Genomic DNA, 18635 nt, shown 5'->3' with positions numbered 1-18635 from the left:
GTTAAAATAGTAGAAAAATATGTTATCCTCTGAATGTTTGTTTTTTTAAATATTTTGAGCAATTATAATATAAGCAATTTGATCTTATAGAAGTTTTCACATATGAGTTCCATCAACATACAATTGTGTTTTCTTATAAACAGCCTTAAATCTAGACAAATATATAAATGGCATTGTAAATGACAGATTTTTTATCCTATTAACACTGAATATGTGGATCCATCTATGGTGACTTTTTTTTCTTGGTAGAGATTTGGCTTGCATTTCCATTTTTAAGTTTTAAAATTTCCTCCAGATTATTATGTGAAATTAAATAATTCTTATTGGCACAGTGAAATTTTATTTTATAATATTTATTATCTTTTACTTTTTCATATATATATTATATATTGTACTATATGATTCTATTATAGCTCTCTATATTTTATGATTATAAGTAGAAAATGGTGAAAAGTTGAAATAAATGTGTATTTGTATATTTATTTACCTTTGGTCCCCTGTATGTCTGTATATTTCATATTACTAAAATCAGTAGCCATTTATTTTATAATTGCACTAGTGTAAGGTGTACTTAAAGCATTGCTTTAAATTACCACTAGAGTTAGAAAAAATCCACCGAACCAGTGGAAAGCATTTACTTGTGCCTTTTAAGTGATAAATTAATTTTATGAAAATAATTATAATGAAATTCAATTACCATCACTTCCAAGTGTTAGCTCATTTATTCATGGTATAATAGAAACAATGCTGCATTTAGAATGAAAGGATCTGGATTCAAACTTCAACTTTGTAACCAGTGTAATATTAGGCAAATTAAGTACTTAAGTATTCTGAGCCTCATTTTCCTTAGTAAAATGAGATGGTTTTATAATGAGACCTCTAAAGAGTCTTATCCATCTCCAAATGTAAAATGTACTGTTTTAGAGAATATCAGAGCATTAGCTAATAAATATTAGTTAGTCAGCATCCAGTGTTAGAATAATTGATAAGTTATTATTTTCAGATCCTCATTATTAGCTCTGTGTTTTACTAGTTATCTATTACGGGTTTGTGTCCCGTTTAAAAATTTTTTTCTTAAGCATTTAAGAGAGAGAGTTTTTTTTGAGAGAGAGAGAGTGTGTGTGTGTGTGTGTGTGTGTGTGTGTGTGTGTGTGTGTAGTAACAATTGTGATTTGATATTTGATGCACAACAAAATTTATGCCTTATTAAATTAAAAATGTCAGTCCATTGACAAAATATCAAATTTTAAACACAATTAATTTTCATCATGCATTTCTTGAGTATCTATATATTTGTCTTCAATAAAACCATCTTCATCTACCACAAATGAACTTAATTGATCAAATATCACTATATTTTCTTCTGGGTTTGTATCTGGTGTTTTTGGAAGAGAATTGGTGTAAATAGTAAAATCTTCATATATATCATCCTCTTGCTCATCCAAGTGATGATGATTGTAGCTAAACAAAAAGTTATACCATGTTGGGCATCTGATGGCAATAAAAATCAGCAGTGAAGTTACCAGGACCACAATTACAACACCAAGAAGAAAAGCCCAGCTTTTACCAAGAGACTCAGATTCTTAAATAGAAAAAGAAAAAGACTCTTGTCAGATTGAGAAAAATGAGATAAAAGAAGTCATTATCCCAAATCATGTATTGAATCTTTAGTATTGATTCTTAGACTAAGATGCTACCTACCTTTCATTAGGTACAAATTACTGAATCTAAGAAGCTTTTTGAAAACATGGTACTTGATAATATGTACTGATAGCTTTTACAAAATAATATTACCATACCATAGCTATCCTTGTAGCTTTTTTCCTGTTGACCATGACATTCTTACTCATTTTAGGAGTTAGAATGATGAAAATTGATGGATCTATTATATTTAATAATTTGTTAGCCTGAAATTTTGCGTAAATAACAAATTTAATAAAAATTTCAATAGACTTTCCATATTAAACAAAATTACAATTTTTATATACTGTTTTTTTTCAGAATTTGGTTTTTCATAGAAAAATATTTTCTACCAAAGAGCCATAGCACAAAAATGATTTGATTTGAAAATCAAATATTATTGGTAGAAGATCAAGTCATTAGTGGGTCAAAAAAAAAGTTTCAGGGATAAGAAGAATGCAGGAATGTCTTACTCATAGCTGTATCATCTATAACCTGTCATCATGTCCTGCACATAGTCAATGCCTATTCAACATGTGCTGAATTGAATTGGCAATGAAAATATGGAGCTAGAGAATCTAAAGAGCCAGGATAAAGATACCAACATGTTGAAAGTTGTGGGTTGAACACAACCTCTTACTTTGTTAAAAGAAAAATTTAATTTGAGAAAACTCTTGTAAAATTGCTTTTCTATTAAAACTTGGATGATGCATTATTTTATAATCCAATTTTGTCAATAAGATATTGATATTAATAAGCAAATGGCAGCACCATTATATAAAAAACCACAAATAAGATCCACATTCTCAAGGAGCTTATAGTTTACTAGGGGAAACAACTTATATGTATGTATATATAATTTATTTGGATTTAAAATTTCTTTTTTACATTTCTAAATACAAAAAGATCTTTTTCATACATGGTAGAGTTGGATATGAGCAATCTGAAAATTTGAGTTTTCAAATTTGAAAAAATCCAGTATATTACCTGCATTTTTGGTTATGTTGTTCATAGTGTCATTTAAATTTTGAAAAAATGTTGGATTGCCAGAAGACTTGAAATGAATATTAGAAAGTTGAATTATAGGCAAGAGTGATTTTGAATGACATCCATTCTTGTAAAGTGCTACTTTGATGCTGTAGTTTTTCAGGGCATCTGGAGAGCTACACATTGTGATGTTTTCATTTTCTATGAAGAGAATAAGTTAATGAGATAATGTTGATAGGTTTTATTAATAGCAATTTGTATCTACATGTAATCTCCTTTCATCATGTTCTTTACTTGTCTAGAGATAGTCAAAATAGTGCATACTATTCAGTTGTTTTAAGTAACCTTAAAATAAAGGGGAAGTAGTTTATTATAATTTATATTAAAGTCATACAATGATAGAAATTTAGAACTGGAAGGAATCTGGCCCATCATCTTTGCATTTTATTAATGAATGTACAGACATTTTAATTATTTCTCTAAATTCATATTTAGTTCATAGCAGACTGGATACCAGAGTCAAAAAGTCTCTGACTTCTACTACAATGTTTCTTCTACCATACTATACTGGGGCTTTTTTGTTAGTTGGGAGAGGTGGGACTTAAGATAAAACTTAAATGCTTAGAGAATCGTTAACTGGGGCACTGAGAAATTAAATTGACTTCACTAGGGTCAATTGTCTATTGTACATCACGCACAGCACTTGAACCTAGTTTTTTTCTGTCTGTAAATCAGTTCTTTATCTATCATCAAGCTGCCTCTCTTTATTGCTTTTATTATAATTTTCATTAAAATAAAGAATTTTATACAAACATATAAAAACAGTGTGTTCAATTGTTCTGATAGAATTGCTACAGATATTTAAATTTTGGAAAATGATTAATAATATGCATAACTTTGCAAATTTAAAGATAACCATAGCATATTTCTATACAGAGTGGGTGATGTGACTAATTTTTGGCCAAATGAATATATAGAGGACTTATCTACACTCTGAGTCTGTTCAAGTTCACTCAGACTTACTAGTATTGTCATAGCAATAAAAATTGTCATCAGAAAATATATAGGGAAGGGTTTGGTCACATTTTCTTTTGCCAATTTTGAAAATTTCCATATAGGGAAATATCCTTGAAAGTTTCTTCTTTGTCATTGTCAAATATTTAATTTACTCCCCCAAAAAATCATACTCTAATTCAAATTTTTTCATTTTTGTTCACTCTATGAAATAGATACATGTTCTTTCAAAAACATTTTTCTCAAATCAAAGTCTTACTGAAGCAATTTCTAAAAGTTGCATGTTATAAAAAATTACAAATCCCTGTAATTATTTAAAACAGTGCTTTTTAAAAGGGAGCTTACTATTCAAGGAGAAGTAGTTTATTATAATTTATATTAAAGTCATACAATGATAGAAATTTAGAACTGGTCACAGGAATACTTTAAGCTAAAGAACAAGGTACAATTAAGAGAAACTGAGAGCAACCAAAGGTCTTTTGCTTACCATTTTGGACACAGAGCAGATTTTAAAGGAACAATTAGAGATTTCTGAGAAAGGTACAGAGTTATCCATTAAGCATGTATTTCACTTAAAGTGGCATTCAAATGTCATTTCTAAGCCTATAATTCTAAGTATGTTTTAAAATAAAATTATATTTTAATTACTATATCATTAAAATCAGATACTCAGTATAACTGAAGCATCTATTGTCACTAGCATATTCCACACAGGAAATATATTTTAGAAAAAAGAATCCCAAATGCTAGAAGCATAAAGATATGAAATGCAAGCAGCATCACACAAGTTAATTTTTTGTTTGAGGCAAATTGCATCTAATTTATGTACATATTCATGTTTTGTTATTCACAGTTGCTGCTTTTCACGGTGTCTTCAGATATGAACAAATTCATTGTTTTTACATGATTTATTTTTGAATCTTCTAAGAAATGACAACCTGAAGTAAAAGTCATGTTATTTTTAAAATACCTTAATTTTTAAAACTTACCTAGCATTACCTTTGAAGTATTCAACCAATCCTGTAAATTACGTAGACTACAAGAGCAGTTCCATGGATTTCCATCTAAAATTATTTTTTCCAGTTGAAATTGTTTTGGAACATTAAAATAACTTATCATATTGTCTTGCAGGTTCAAAGCCATCAGACTTTTTAGAGGTATCAGTGTATAAGGATTCAGCTGAGAGATTTTGTTTTGACAAAGACACAATTGTTTTAGTTTATCTAATCCTAAAAAAGCATTCTGTTCAATTGTATCAATAGAATTGCTGCTAATACTTAAAATTTCCAGGTTGGAAAGATTATCAAAACTGTTATTACGTAGGAAAACAATTTTGTTGTTGTTCAGATTGAGTTCATTTAGTAAAACATATGTCTGAAGAATATTTATGTCTGTGCTGTTTAGAGTGATTTGGTTATAACTGAGATCAAGTATAGTAATGTTTTTATTTATATTTTGTGGAACTGAAGTATGGTTCTTTGCAGTGAAGTTATGACTGTCATCCTAAAAAAGGAACAAAAACATATTAATCAGAAAAGAATTAATAACCAAAGATCTCAGATCCAAATTGTTCTTCAAAGATAGGAAAGAGAAGCTAGTTTTGAAGAAGGGAAATCCAATAATCTGTTGACATTATGGATTTAAAACAAACATAACAAGCTGCATACATAAAAACCACAAAAGACAGATTCTCATTGGTTATATTGATATTACGGCATTATAAGGTGAATCCTGTGATTTACTGGACTAGCTTACCTTCTGTGAAGCTGCATATATCCTCTGGTCTCTTTCCTTGGGACTTAAGTTTATTATTGAAATGATACTGTGAGAAAACAGGAGGATAACTCTACTTCCTGATTTTCCTAGCCCTTTGGATCTTGGTGGAAGTCCAAGGAAGGAAAAGACCTGAATATAACTCAAAGATGGAGTTATTTTTACTCAGTTTCTTTTATATATCATAGAGAGGGTTGATCTTTCTGAATCTTAGACCCAATCCATAACACGTACCTTATTACTTCTGTTACATTAGTATAACAGTGATTAGCCTTGTATTATTTGTAGGTATGCAGTCTTACCAAATCATAGAGAACATCAGGAGTTTCTATATCATCTTAGCAAGAGACCAAAACTCATGACTAGCTCCAGAGGAGATGACCCAATTCAGACTCAGTACTATAAATCAGGATTATTCTCATCATCCTCACTATTGTCACAGATTCTTAACAATACTATTATTATTGATTAATGATTTACAAGAGAAAGACTGTGTATTATTGTATGTCCCACTTCAAGAAAACCCTTTGTATGAAAATCCACATTTATTCAAACAGCCTGTAATGGAAAAAAATCCTTTTGGAAAAGGACATAACAAAACTCTTAAGAAAACACAAATATCAGTCCTGTTCCTTCCTCCCTCTCCCTCTCCCCCCCCCCCCCAAGTAAATAGGTAATTTAAAAATGTGCATTTGTCTTGGAATCCATTCCATAGTTCTCTATTTATCCCTTTCCTTCTAAAACTTCATTTCTAGTTTTAGAATGACAGTCATTGGAGAAGTAGAGAAATATTTTTATATCCACATTTTTAGGAACCATAGCTATTATCAAGCAAGCCTTTTAAATCAGCTTGTAGTTCATGGTTGAATATCTTAAAAAAAAAAAAAAAACCAGTTGACTAGATAGATCAAATATAACTTTCAGAAACATTGTTTTGATGTTTTACTATTTCTATTTTTTTTAAGCAAGGCAATTAGGGTTAAGTGGCTTGCCCAGGCTCATATAGCTAATGTCAAGTGTTTGAAGCTGGATTTAAACTCTGGTCTTAGCGCTTGTGTTCTATTCACAGGGTCACTTAGTTGACTCTACTCTTTCTCTTCCTGTAGAACATTCAGCCAGTTGACTCTTTTTTAATAGTCTATTGATGCTTTCAAAAATATATGGCTGTCATTTCACTTGGCTATCTCCTCACAAGAACCCTGTCTCATGACAAAAATATAGTTAAGCATTTCAGAATGGCATATTGATCATGTCTGATAGCATATACACCTATAGCCTTCTACCTTTCTATCAAAAGAGGGAAAGTGTGTCTTATCAATCTTCTGCAGTCAAAATTGGTTAATACATTGATAATAGTTCTTAAGAAGAAACTCTTTAATTTTTAGAAACTTCATTGAAAAATTCATACCTCTCATTTCAAAACTTACTGTTTTAAAAGCACAGCTTAGACTTGTTGCTAATAGTGAGAGGTCCCAAAGCAAAATTAAGATGCCTGTGATTTTCATCTTTAGAGCCTAAAAGAAAAGAATTTTTTTTTAACATAAAGCTAAGGAGTTAGTAATCATTTATGCTATTTTATTTAACTTTGCTAGATTCTATTTTAATTTTTTACTTAAGGTGCATTGATAAAACAAAAGATGCAGCAATGACCTGTACTTTACCAAGCTAGTACTAATGCCAATTTTATAGCAATTAAGATTATAAACTTGTTAATATAATTTTCATTAAAAGTTTGATTAGAATACTTAATCACAGGACCTTTTAAATAATTGGTACTTTTTTACATAGATGGTTGTAATACCATTAGTGTTTGTTGATACAGGAAATGTATTTTGTTTTATGTGAAAACACATTTTTTCACATTAGGAAAAAGGTCTGATGATTTCATTGATAATGGAACATGTGATGTAATGGGGGAAAGTTTTCAATTTAGATTCAAGAGAGACTTATGCTCAGATCCTAACAGTTAACAGTCTGACTGGGCAAGTTAGTCTCTGAGCCTTAAATCTTTAAAAATGAACACAATAATAACATTTATCATGAAAATAAAATTAAATAATATATTTAAAGCCTTTTACAAACCTTAAAGTACCATATAAATGTCAGCAATCATAATTGTTATTGTTATTACGTGTATGCAATGAAAACATGCCTATGAACATAGGTATCATGTGAGTTCAATAAACTGTAATGATACATATTTCAGTGGATTCATCCTTTGGATGTTCCCTATATTGGGTGCAGATCACAAAACATACATCCTTTTTCATTCTGTGAACTTCTTATTCTCAAGCTCTTCCCAACAGGCTGATAGCCTTTTTTTTTTTTTTTTTTTTTTTTTAAGTTCATAGGATGATAAGCTGAAAGGTACTTTCAAGGCCGTCTAATTCCTCAGTCCTCTTTTTTTATGTACATAAAAAACTTGAGGCTCAGGGTGGTTAAGTAATAGGATTTCAATCTATTTCCTTTGAATTCAGAGTGCTTTTTCCATTCTGCTATACTTTTCCATTTCTATTATCTCTTCAGTTTCATTACATGACTAACTTACCTTCTTTTCTTATCTACTTTATTGATAATATATTTTACCTCATTTGTTCAAAAAGTCATTATTAATATTGCAACCTACATTATTAATATTATTAATATTATCCACCTAAACTGCTGCTTTTATTTTTGCATAACGCACAATTTTTATTCTTTGGAAATGATGATGTTTTATGATTCATAGTCATCAGGAGAATACTTCAGTATTTTATGATGTAGTTATTCTCTCCAATTGTATAGATCAATGTTATCAAATTCAAGTAGAAAGAGGGACTACCATTCTTCCAATTAAAAGATGATCAAAAGGCTATAAAATCATGCCTATGCTTTGACTTAACAATATCGCTACCAGACATGAATCCAAAAAAGATTTTTAAAAAGGAAAAGGACTTATATGTACAAAAATATTTAGAGTAGCTCTCAGAGCAAGGAATTAGAAACTGAGAGGATGGCTCTCATTTGGGGAATGGCTGAATAACTTGTGATTTGTGATTATAATGGAATATTATTGTTCTTTGGGAAATGATGAGCAGGATACTCTCAGAAAGCCATGGGGTTCCATGAACCCCACTAAAATGAAATATACTGTGTATAAAGTATAGTAATGTGGTATGATCAGGCGTGAATGACTTTCTATTCTCAGCACTATAATCATGACTACTCTGAAGGACAGAAAATGCTATCCATACTCAGAGAAAGAACTGACTGTCTCTAAATACAGATTGAAGCATATTCCTTTTTTAAACTTTATTTTTCTAGAGGGTAGATCTATGTCTTTGACAAAAGAACTTTTATGGAAATGTTTTGCTTAACTTCACATGTGCCTTAATGGACGTGGATGTGGGGAGGAAGAGAATCTGAACCTTAATTTTAAAAACAAATGTAAAAAAAATGTTTTATATGTAACTGGAAGAAATAAAATGTTAAATATAAACTATGTATTATACACATATGTATTATGTACATACATGTGTATGTATATAATACAGAGTTTATATTTTTGTTGTGTTTTATATATTATAATTATATACATACATACATATCTATATCTATATCTTTATCTATATCTATATCTATATAAAAAGAAGCAGAGGCCACCAAAAGATACATAAGAAGCCTTGTGGACTACATAGTAACTTAGAAAACTGCATATTAACATATCAAATTTCTATTATATGTGTGTGTATATATTTAAATATATATCTTAAGTTTTTATTATATGTGTGTGTATATATGTATATTTTAAATTTTTAATAGCTTTTTATTTACAAGTTATATGCATGGGTAATTTTACAGTATTGACAATTGTCAGACCTTTTGTTCCAATTTTTCCCCGCTTTCCCCCCATCCCCTCCTCTAGATGGCAGGATGACCAATACATGTTAAATATGTTAAAGTATAAATTAAATACAAAATAAGTATACATGTCCAAACCATACATGTACAAAAAGAATCAGGACTCTGAAAGATTGTACAATTAGCCTGTGAAGGAAATCAAAAATGCAGGCGGGTAAAAATATAGGGATTGGGAATTCAATGTAATGGTTCTTAGTTATCTTCCAGAGTTCTTTTGCTGAGTGTAGCTGGTTCAGTTCATTACTGCTCCATTGGAACTGATGTGGCTCATCTCATTGCTGAAAATGGCCAGGTCCATCAGAATTGTAAACATGTATATATTTTAAAAGTATTTTCCAATTATGTGTTAATCTGGTTCTAAGTACTGCATATGTTTGAAATTTCTCATAATTGTATAACCATTGTCTGTGTTTACTGATAGTTTTTCCTTAATTTTTCTATTCAAGATTTTGAAATGTTCTCGCTAAACCTCCTGGCATAAAGTATATAGCAGTGGAATACATGGACTGTTCATCAGTTATTCGTAGTCCCTGCTACAAAGAGTGACCCGTTACATTTTCTAAGTTCTGACTATTAGGAAAATATATATAGATTTTTGCGTTGAGGAGCAATTGAATGTCAATGAAAGAAGTGTAGTCTCCAAATGCAGTTCAGCCTGCTTTTGTTCAACGAGTTCAATCCATATCCAATTTTTTATCATTTGCAGTTCATGTCCAAGATGTCATCAATAAATACTCCTCTATTTTGATTTTCTTTTGGATTATTAAATACACACATGCGTGCATATAGATATTTATGTGACATATGTATTTCATTGTGAAGGCTCTTTTTTATTTTGTAGCTTGATTCAGTTAATATAATGTACTCCAAAAAGGGTGTTTTAAGAATCTCTCCATCTAATTATGCCCCAAAAGTTATCAAACTGTGCATACCCTTTGATCCAGCAGTGCTACTACTGGGCTTATACCCCAAAGAGATATTAAAGAAGGGAAAGGGACCTGTATGTGCCAAAATGTTTGTGGCAGCCCTCTTTGTAGTGGCTAGAAACTGGAAAATGAATGGAAGCCCATCAATTGGAGAATGGTTGGGTAAATTGTAGTATATGAATGTTACGGAATATTGTTCTGTAAGAAATGACCAGCAGGATGAATACAGAGAGGCTTGGAGAGACTTACATGAATTGATGCTAAGTGAAATGAGCAGAACCAAGAGATCATTATATACTTCAACAACAATACTATATGAGGATGTATTCTGATGTCAGAGAAATCTGACAAAGAGAAGATCTAACTCAGTTTCAATTGATCAATGATGGACAGAAGCAGCTACACCCAAAGAAAGAACACTAGGAAATGAATGTAAACTGTTTGCATTATTGTTTTTCTTCCCAGGTTATTTTTACTTTCTGAATCCAGTTCTTCCTGTGCAATAAGAGAACTTTTTGGTTCTGCACACATATATTGTATGTAGGATATACTGTGACATATTTAACATGTATAGGACTGCTTGCCATCTGGGGGAGGGGGTGGAGGGAGGGAGGGGAAAAATCGGAACAGAAGTGAGTGCAAAGGATAATGTAAAAAATTACCCAGGCATGAGTTCTGTCAATAAAAAGTTATAATTATTTAAAAAAAAAAAAAGAATCTCTCCATCTATATATGAAGTTTTTTCTTAAATTTTCTCTGCTAGAACAATTTCCTTGACAATGATAACCACTTCCACAGGCATGATTCTTTATTTTTTGTTTTGTTTTTTGCTTTATTAGAATTTTAAAAAATTTTATTTACTTTTCAATTTTGAACTAAAAAAAACCCCAATAATTGAAGCATTTCCATATGCAAAGTAGAACAGGAAATGAGGATTGTGCATGAAATTGTGAATCTTATGTGTATACCTTGCTCTTCATTTTAAGTATATAATAATTTTAAACTAGCTTTTTAGGCTGTCTTATTCATCTTTGTTTTCTTCCAGCCTTTTAGGTGGGGTTTTTTTTTTTTTTTTGGACAATCCTATAAATAGTCCTGTCTCTTCTCTTTCTCCACTTTTTCTCCCCATATTTAAAAAAAAAAAAAGAAATCTTATAACAAATATGCATAATAAATAAAAACAAATCCTCACACAGTCCAATGATTGTACAATATTGTCTCTGTAAGAGTATCTATACTGATGGATTTAAAGTCAAAGGACTTGGATTTTAATTCAAAATCAGTTCCTCATTATTTCTATGATCTTGGACAAGAGTCCCTCTGAATCTGTTTTTTCATCCACAAAATATGAAGGTTGGACTTCTGTTTCTTTCCAAGTCTAAATCTATGATAGATCAAACTACTTCATTGGAAGAGAGCCTTTAAAGTTGCATTTTGTTTTACTATATGCCAAATACACAATGGATCTTATGCTCTCCACATTTTTCCAAAATGACTTAATAATAAAATGTTTCCTGTTTCTTAATTTTGTTCTTTATAATTGTCCTTGTTCTCATCAAGGATACTCTTAATATGTGTGGAAACTATACCTATAAAGATGTCCTAAAAATGAGAAACTAGTCAATAAAAGCTGTTTTATTCTTGATTTTTAAAATCTCATTTTTGATTTTTTCCCCCTTATTTTTAGTTTCTTCCTCTCTTACGGATATTTTGAAAAATCAGTCACTCCCAGGAGCCCTGCAAAAATTAACTTCATCTGATCCATAATGGATTTCTACTGTGTAAACTTAGGATCAACTATTTTTTCTAATATCATTTTTTAAATTAAAGCTTTTCATTTTCAAAACATATACATGGATAATGTTTCAATATTAATCCTTGCAAAACTTAGTATTCTAATTTCTCTCCCCTTCCTCCCATCCCCTCCTCTAGATGGCAAGTAATCTAATATATGTTACACATAGCAAAACTACATGTTAAAACCAATATATGCATACATATTTATACAATTATCTTGCTGCACAAGAAAAAATCAGATCAAAAAGGAAAAAAAAAATGAGAAAGAAAATAAAACGGCAAACCACAAAAAAAAAGCATGAAAATGCTATGTTGTAATGTACACTCAATTCCCACAGTCCTCTCTCTGGATGTAGATGGTTCTCTTCATTACAAGATCATTGGAACTGACCTAAATCATCTCCTTGTCCAACATCATTTTTTAAAGTGTCATTTGCAGCTTCTCATAAAAGTACATAAGTTTTTTTTTTCTTCTTAGCCAAATCTTTTTAAAAATTTTTTATTTTTTTTTCAATCAGTAAAAATTCACTTTCCTTCCCAGTGACATCATGTACCAAATAAAAATGAAAGAAAAACAAATGCCTGTTATAAAAACACGTATATTATGTTCAAGTAAAGCATTCTTGCATTGATAATGTCCAAAAAGATGGATGTTTTATCATTAGTTCTGTGGAATTATAATAGTTGTTCATTTTGCTGATCAGAGTTCCTAATTCAAAATCTTGATCTTATCACTGCTATTATATGTTATCCTGTTTCTATTGATTTCACCTTGCATCAGTTCATACCCCAATTTATAGACATCATTTCAGATTCCCATTCTTTGTCACCTCAAAAAGAGCTATAAACATTTTTTAACATCTTTGGAGTTTGTTTTGTTTAGGACTAATCTCTCACTTATTTTGCCCTTCCTCTAATTCCTCCTTTGCCTTATCCCCTTATCCTGTTTCTCTATTGAATGAAATGAGTGTGTGTGTGTGTGTGTGTGTGTGTGTGTGTGTGTGTGTGAGAGAGAGAGAGAGAGAGAGAGAGAGAGGGGAGGGGGGAGGGAGGAAGGGAAGGAAGAAGGAAGAAGAGAGAAAGAGGGCGAGCGGTAGAACGCAAAAACAACTGACCTGGAAAAAAGATTTATAAGGAAAAAATTAAGAATCATCAGACCACCTAAATGCCATGGCCAAAAAAAGAACAGTTCAGTTTTACCTTTGAAACGTTCATTTGTATAAATATCTGTCTTATACATCCTGATTATTTAAGATAATTTCCCATAACCTTTCCTTTCCTTCCTCCTCTTGCCTGCAAGGTATTTCTTTCTCTTTCTTTTTTCCTTAGGAATATCAAGCCTGTTAATGGCTTCTGTTAGGAGCCACTCCTAGGCTTGTCTAATTTAACTTCTTTTATCTGTGTCCCCTGATGATAGGGTTCAGAGGAGACATGTATCATCTATCTATATTCAAATGTAAACAGTTTATCCTTATTTAGCCCTTTATCATTGTCATTTATGTTTGTCTTTTTGTTTATCTCTTAACCCTTGTGTTAAGGGTTTTTTTTTTTTTTTTTTTAGCTTCAGTCTTTTCCCCAGGAAGTTTTGATAGTCCTCTACTGATTATTCTTAGTTTTGTTAGGTAAATTATTCTTGACTGTAAGCCTAGATAGCCTTTGCCTTCTGAAATATTGTATTCCAAGCCTTTTCTTACTTTTTAATGTTAATGGCATTTAAGTTGTGTGTGCTCTCAACTGTGGTTCTTTGGTTCTAGAATTGTTTGTCTGATTAAGTGACTGCTAGATTCTATTTCAACTTTGACCTCTTGTACTACGAAATGTGGAAAGTTTTAAAATTTCTTGAAATATAATATTTAGGGTTCTTTTTTTACTTATAACATTTAGGTAGTCCAATGACTTTTAATTTTTTTCTTTATCTTTTTTCCAAGTCAATTGTTTTTGTTATGAGAACTCTTAAGTTTTCTTCCATTTTTGTTCAGTCTTTTGATTTGGTTTTAATTTTTTTTATTGATGCATGATGTCACTGGCATCTTTTTGATCCATTCTAATTTTTAGAAAGTTTATAGCTTGAGCAAGATTTTGTAATTTTTGTATTTTTTAATTTTATGTTTTTATGTTTAGGCAACATATTCAAGAAATTTTTCCTCATGTATTTAATCCCATGGACCTACTAGAATAGAAAGACATAAGAAATCATGAACAAGTGGGAAGGAAATGAGTGATTTGATAAATAATCATACTTTATATTGTGGAAATATGAAAGCATAAATGGTACAAGTTCTTCCACACTCCAATCTGTCCTCCATTTAGTTGCCAAAACAATCTTCATGTGTTGTTTTACAGCCCTCTCACTAAGTAAATTCTCACTAAGCCAGTGGAATTTAGGGAATAGAATAGGGAATAGAAAATCCCTATTTGGCATTACAGCCCTTTACAATCTGGTCTCTTTGTACATTGTGAGTCTTTTTACATTATTATATTTTAATTATTATACACTTTAATATTTCAGAAGGCAAATTTACCCCACAAAACTGAGTATAATCATGCAGGGGGAAAATGAAGTAAAGAGTTTCTAAATTTTCCCGAAGAAAAGACTGGGAAGAGAGACTTAGAATTCAACCACAGAAATTAAAGAAAAAAATAAAAAGATAAACATAAATGAAAAATGATGTAGTGCTAAACAAGGACAAACTGTTTACATTCTAATTTAGGGACGTGGTAATGTGTAAGATTAGACAGAAGTATTGGAGGAGAAAAGGGAAGGTTAGAGAAATTTATCTCACATGATCAGGATGAGCAATTAAACATGTAGATGTTTAATTGCTCATCCTGATCATAAACAAGGAGTAGAGGCCTTGGCACTTGAACCTCATTCTCTTCTGAAGTTATTTTTTTTAATATGGTGCTTTGTGCTTTTTTTTTTTTTTTTTCAATTGTAGCACTTTTATTTTTCCTTAGACCTTGAATTATTGGGCATTACAATTTTCAACTTAGTGAAAGAATATATTAATACACACACATATAGATATACACACATACACATACACACACACATCCACACAGTTGAATACAGAAATGTATTTCACTCAACAGGAAAATAGGGTAAAGGAGAAGCTGGGATGGTAAGGAGATTAAATTATGGAAGGGATTAGTCCTAAGCAAAACAAATAAAATCCTAAGGCTGTACAAAAATATTTATAGTTCTTTTTGAGGTGGCAAAGAATGAGTATCTGAAGGATGCCTACACATTGTGGAATGGATGAACAAGTTCTCTGGTTTATAAATGTGATGAAATACAAAATGGAAAATGTTTGATAAACAACTTTTAAAGAATTCTACTCAGTATAATAACCAACCATAATTCTAGAGAACTAATGATGTAACATGGTACCCAATTCTTAATTGGGTTTGTTTTTCTTTGATTTCCACTTTGGGGGGGGGTGATATAAGGTAGGAGGGAAAGAAGATGGATTTCTTAACAGTTTGAAAAAGAAAATACAGCCATAAAGAGAGAGAGAGAGAGAGAGTGTGTATGTATTGCCAGTTTGAAAAAAAAAAAAAAAGAAAAGATACAGGATAAAAACTTGAGATAGTAGGTTTTAATGAAAGGGTTTTTTTTTTTTTTTTTTTTTTTTTTTTAAGGAGTAGAAATCTTTCTTACTTAATTTTCAATCAGATACTTTCTAATTGAATTAATATAATCTGGTATACGGATTCTTAAAACTATTTTTATGTCATGGACCCCCTTGCCCATTGATGAACATTATGGATCCTTTCTAAGAATGGTTTTTTAAGTGAATAAATTAAATATATAGAATAACATAAGAAATACATTTCATTAAAATATTTAATTTTTTTTTTTTAAGGAACCCAACTCAAATTGGCAGACCTCTTAGTTAAAGGTTAAGAATCTTTAATCTAGCTGGGACTAAAATATTTTTACATTAGATCGTGAAGCTATAATACTTAGTAATTACAATGTTAAACAGGGTCCAGAATCTTTTGCTATATTTAGAGATAGTAAAAATTTCCATTTTTTCTTCCTTTAAAGAACTTTCATTTTTAAATAACTAAAAGGGTTTTCCCCCTCTATTTTAGTTAGTATTTGGATTTTTTTTTTTTGGTAGTATATGTGGGGAGGTATTAAAGTAATTACTATACTGTTAGAGTAAATACTAATTTCTGTTGTTCTTAGTAACTTATAAAAAACCACAGAGGCAGTGAGTAGTACACCATTAATAAGCTAGAAATAATCACATGCCACTTTGGGTGGTTGTCTTAATAACCAAATTATATTGACCAAAGAACTAGTATGTCACTAAGAGAAGATTTAACCAAGAAAAACAGTTCTTTTAGTGAAGTAGACATAGTTATCATATTTTATCTAGTCACAAAAGAATAAATTTCATCACCAAATAGATAATATATGAACTCAATAATATTGATCATTTGGAATATTTTCATTACATGACCTAATTCTGTTTCTTTATACATATCCTATGACACTAGTTTAAAAAGAGCATATTCAGAATCTTTTAATTGTTTATGTAAGAAACTTATTTAGTAAAGATATGTAGCAACGAGTTTGGGTAAGTAAAAAGAATTTTTAAAGTTAATTAACAAATTTCCTTTATAAACATTTTAGAGATAATTTAAATTAAAAAATGATTTCTTCCTGCCTAAGTAACTTCAAAAATCATTTTAATTGTTTACAAAAGTTTATAAATCTTGTAGGGAAAAAATCAAAATATTGATTTTTAGAAAAGAAAAGTAATTGTTTTGTATTCATGCATAATTTTATCAGGAAAATGTTCCATTAGTTATGTCCAAGGTTCATGTCCCTTTTGACGATATAAAAGTACAATTACATTTCTAACCTGTTCCTAAACCAGTGTCTTAAAACTCACTTAATAGTAGAGTATGTAATTATTGTTTTGGTTTTTTTAAATCTACAAGTAGTATAGGCACTTACCTTTATTTTTTCTTGAGAAATAAGATACATTGAGATCTTGTATTATTCCTTTTCCTCCATTAAAAGAAGTTATGTGTTGTAACAGTATTTCACTTTGTTTTAACCTTTGGACTTAATGATTTAAAAAAAAAAAAAAAAAAAAAGGAGAGGCCAGGGCTTCTTTAGCAAAAGATTGACTAGAAGCATAGTTTCTTAAGGTTCTCATTGGCAATACCCAGTTTAGCAAGTAATGCATTGTGAATCATGTTCATACTTCTAATCACTAATGAACCATCTCTTTGAATAAATGATATGTAAAAATAATATAACCATGAGAAAATAATATAATCATAAGAAAAGTTATACTTGGAATATATAGATGTCCCGGTACTTAAAAGAACAGTTTTTGGATATTTGCTATTAGGAAATGTTACCAAATTTCTCATCCATTTAGTTTCATCTTAGTAAAATGCTCATTTTTGTGACAAAGGGATACATATATATTGTATAAATATAATCTGAGAGAATAGAATTACACTTCGTTATGAAAGGAAAAAAAATTCTGGGTTTTACTTGTATTAATTATATTTTTACTCTGCATGGTCAGTCATTATGTGCTCACTCAGAAATTATACCACCTTCATTTAACATTAATTTTCATTTCTATATTACAAACATCTGAGAAGTGAACATAGGCAAACAGAGTAACTAATAGTGAAAGTGTAGTGGATCCAGTGACATATATTGATCATTTATGACTCATTGAGTGAAATGTCATGGAAAAATTTCTGGTCTAAAAAAATGGGACAACATAGGTCTTTGTAGGATAAAGGTTCAAAGTTAAACATTCTGTTTTTTATAAAATTTATGTAAATCTAATACCTTTCCTATCATAGACTAAAAAGTTGTGAGGGACCTTGGAAGTCATCTAATCCATTCACCTCATTTTTATAGATGCAGAAATCCAAAGGAGTAAGTGCCTTCTGCAGCATCACATGAGTAGAATATGATAGAAATTAGGATTTGAACTCATGCCTTCTGAGTCAAAATACTATTCTTTCACCATACCATACTGCCTACTAGTCTCCCCTCTCAGTGGATAAGAACTATGCAGTTGCTGCTTGCTTCTCTACTTGTTCCTTAATCACTACATAGTCCCAATTAATTAATCAGTCCATGTCTTAGACTAACCTTGCTACCACATACCCAACCCTATCTTAGTCCTACTGTGACTCAAATCCTCTTCTCAGTACTCACTGGATCTGTGACCCATCATTGAGTGGTGTGTGACAGAGCTGCTACTTGATGCCTGTTCCTATTCTGGGATCTCTTCTTGAACTAATATGTAGCATCAGGCAGGCTCTCACTCAGCACTAGGACTAGAAGGGTCCTCACAGCATGTTCTTTATTAAACCCCATCTCGATATCTGTCTCCTTATGCCAACATAGGCTGGAAAAATGTTAAAAAAAATTTTTTTTCTTGGTTTTCTCAATTTTTCCTGGTGTATTTTCTAGATCTTTGTAGAGTAGTTGGGGGAAGTTTATATTACTTTCATCTACTGTGACAATTTGGTTAGTCTGTAACAGATTTCAAACTATAATATATG

The 18635-nt window shown here is 30.6% G+C and overlaps 2 protein-coding genes across 6 annotated transcripts in view; one reads left to right on the top strand and one right to left on the bottom strand.

Annotated features, from left to right (window-relative positions):
- The window catches only part of IFT74 (intraflagellar transport 74), a 186074-nt gene that overhangs the window by 65231 nt on the left and 102208 nt on the right, over positions 1-18635 (top strand). The window lies entirely within an intron of this gene.
- On the bottom strand, positions 1132-18440 carry LRRC19 (leucine rich repeat containing 19). The gene is made up of 5 exons (XM_051961558.1): positions 17050-18440; positions 6882-6968; positions 4671-5184; positions 2668-2868; positions 1132-1582 (listed from the first exon to the last, which is right to left on the bottom strand). Exons 1-5 carry the CDS (start codon positions 17077-17079, stop codon positions 1257-1259), a joined length of 1158 nt encoding a protein of 385 aa, XP_051817518.1. The 5' UTR covers positions 17080-18440; the 3' UTR covers positions 1132-1256.

Source organism: Antechinus flavipes, chromosome 1 (assembly GCF_016432865.1).
Source record: "Antechinus flavipes isolate AdamAnt ecotype Samford, QLD, Australia chromosome 1, AdamAnt_v2, whole genome shotgun sequence".
NCBI classification, from domain to species: domain Eukaryota; kingdom Metazoa; phylum Chordata; class Mammalia; order Dasyuromorphia; family Dasyuridae; genus Antechinus; species Antechinus flavipes.
This window is presented reverse-complemented; position numbering and strand designations above follow the sequence as displayed.

Excerpts from the sequence above, each read along its gene's own strand:
- LRRC19 (XM_051961558.1), bottom strand. The coding sequence starts at position 17,079 with ATGTATCTTATTTCTCAAGAAAAAATAAAG. Across the intron at positions 5,185-6,881 it reads TAAGCTGTGCTTTTAAAACA|GATGACAGTCATAACTTCAC; the intron begins GTAAGTTTTGAA and ends TTCCTTTTTTAG. Across the intron at positions 1,583-2,667 it reads CAACATAACCAAAAATGCAG|AATCTGAGTCTCTTGGTAAA; the intron begins GTAATATACTGG and ends TTTCTATTTAAG.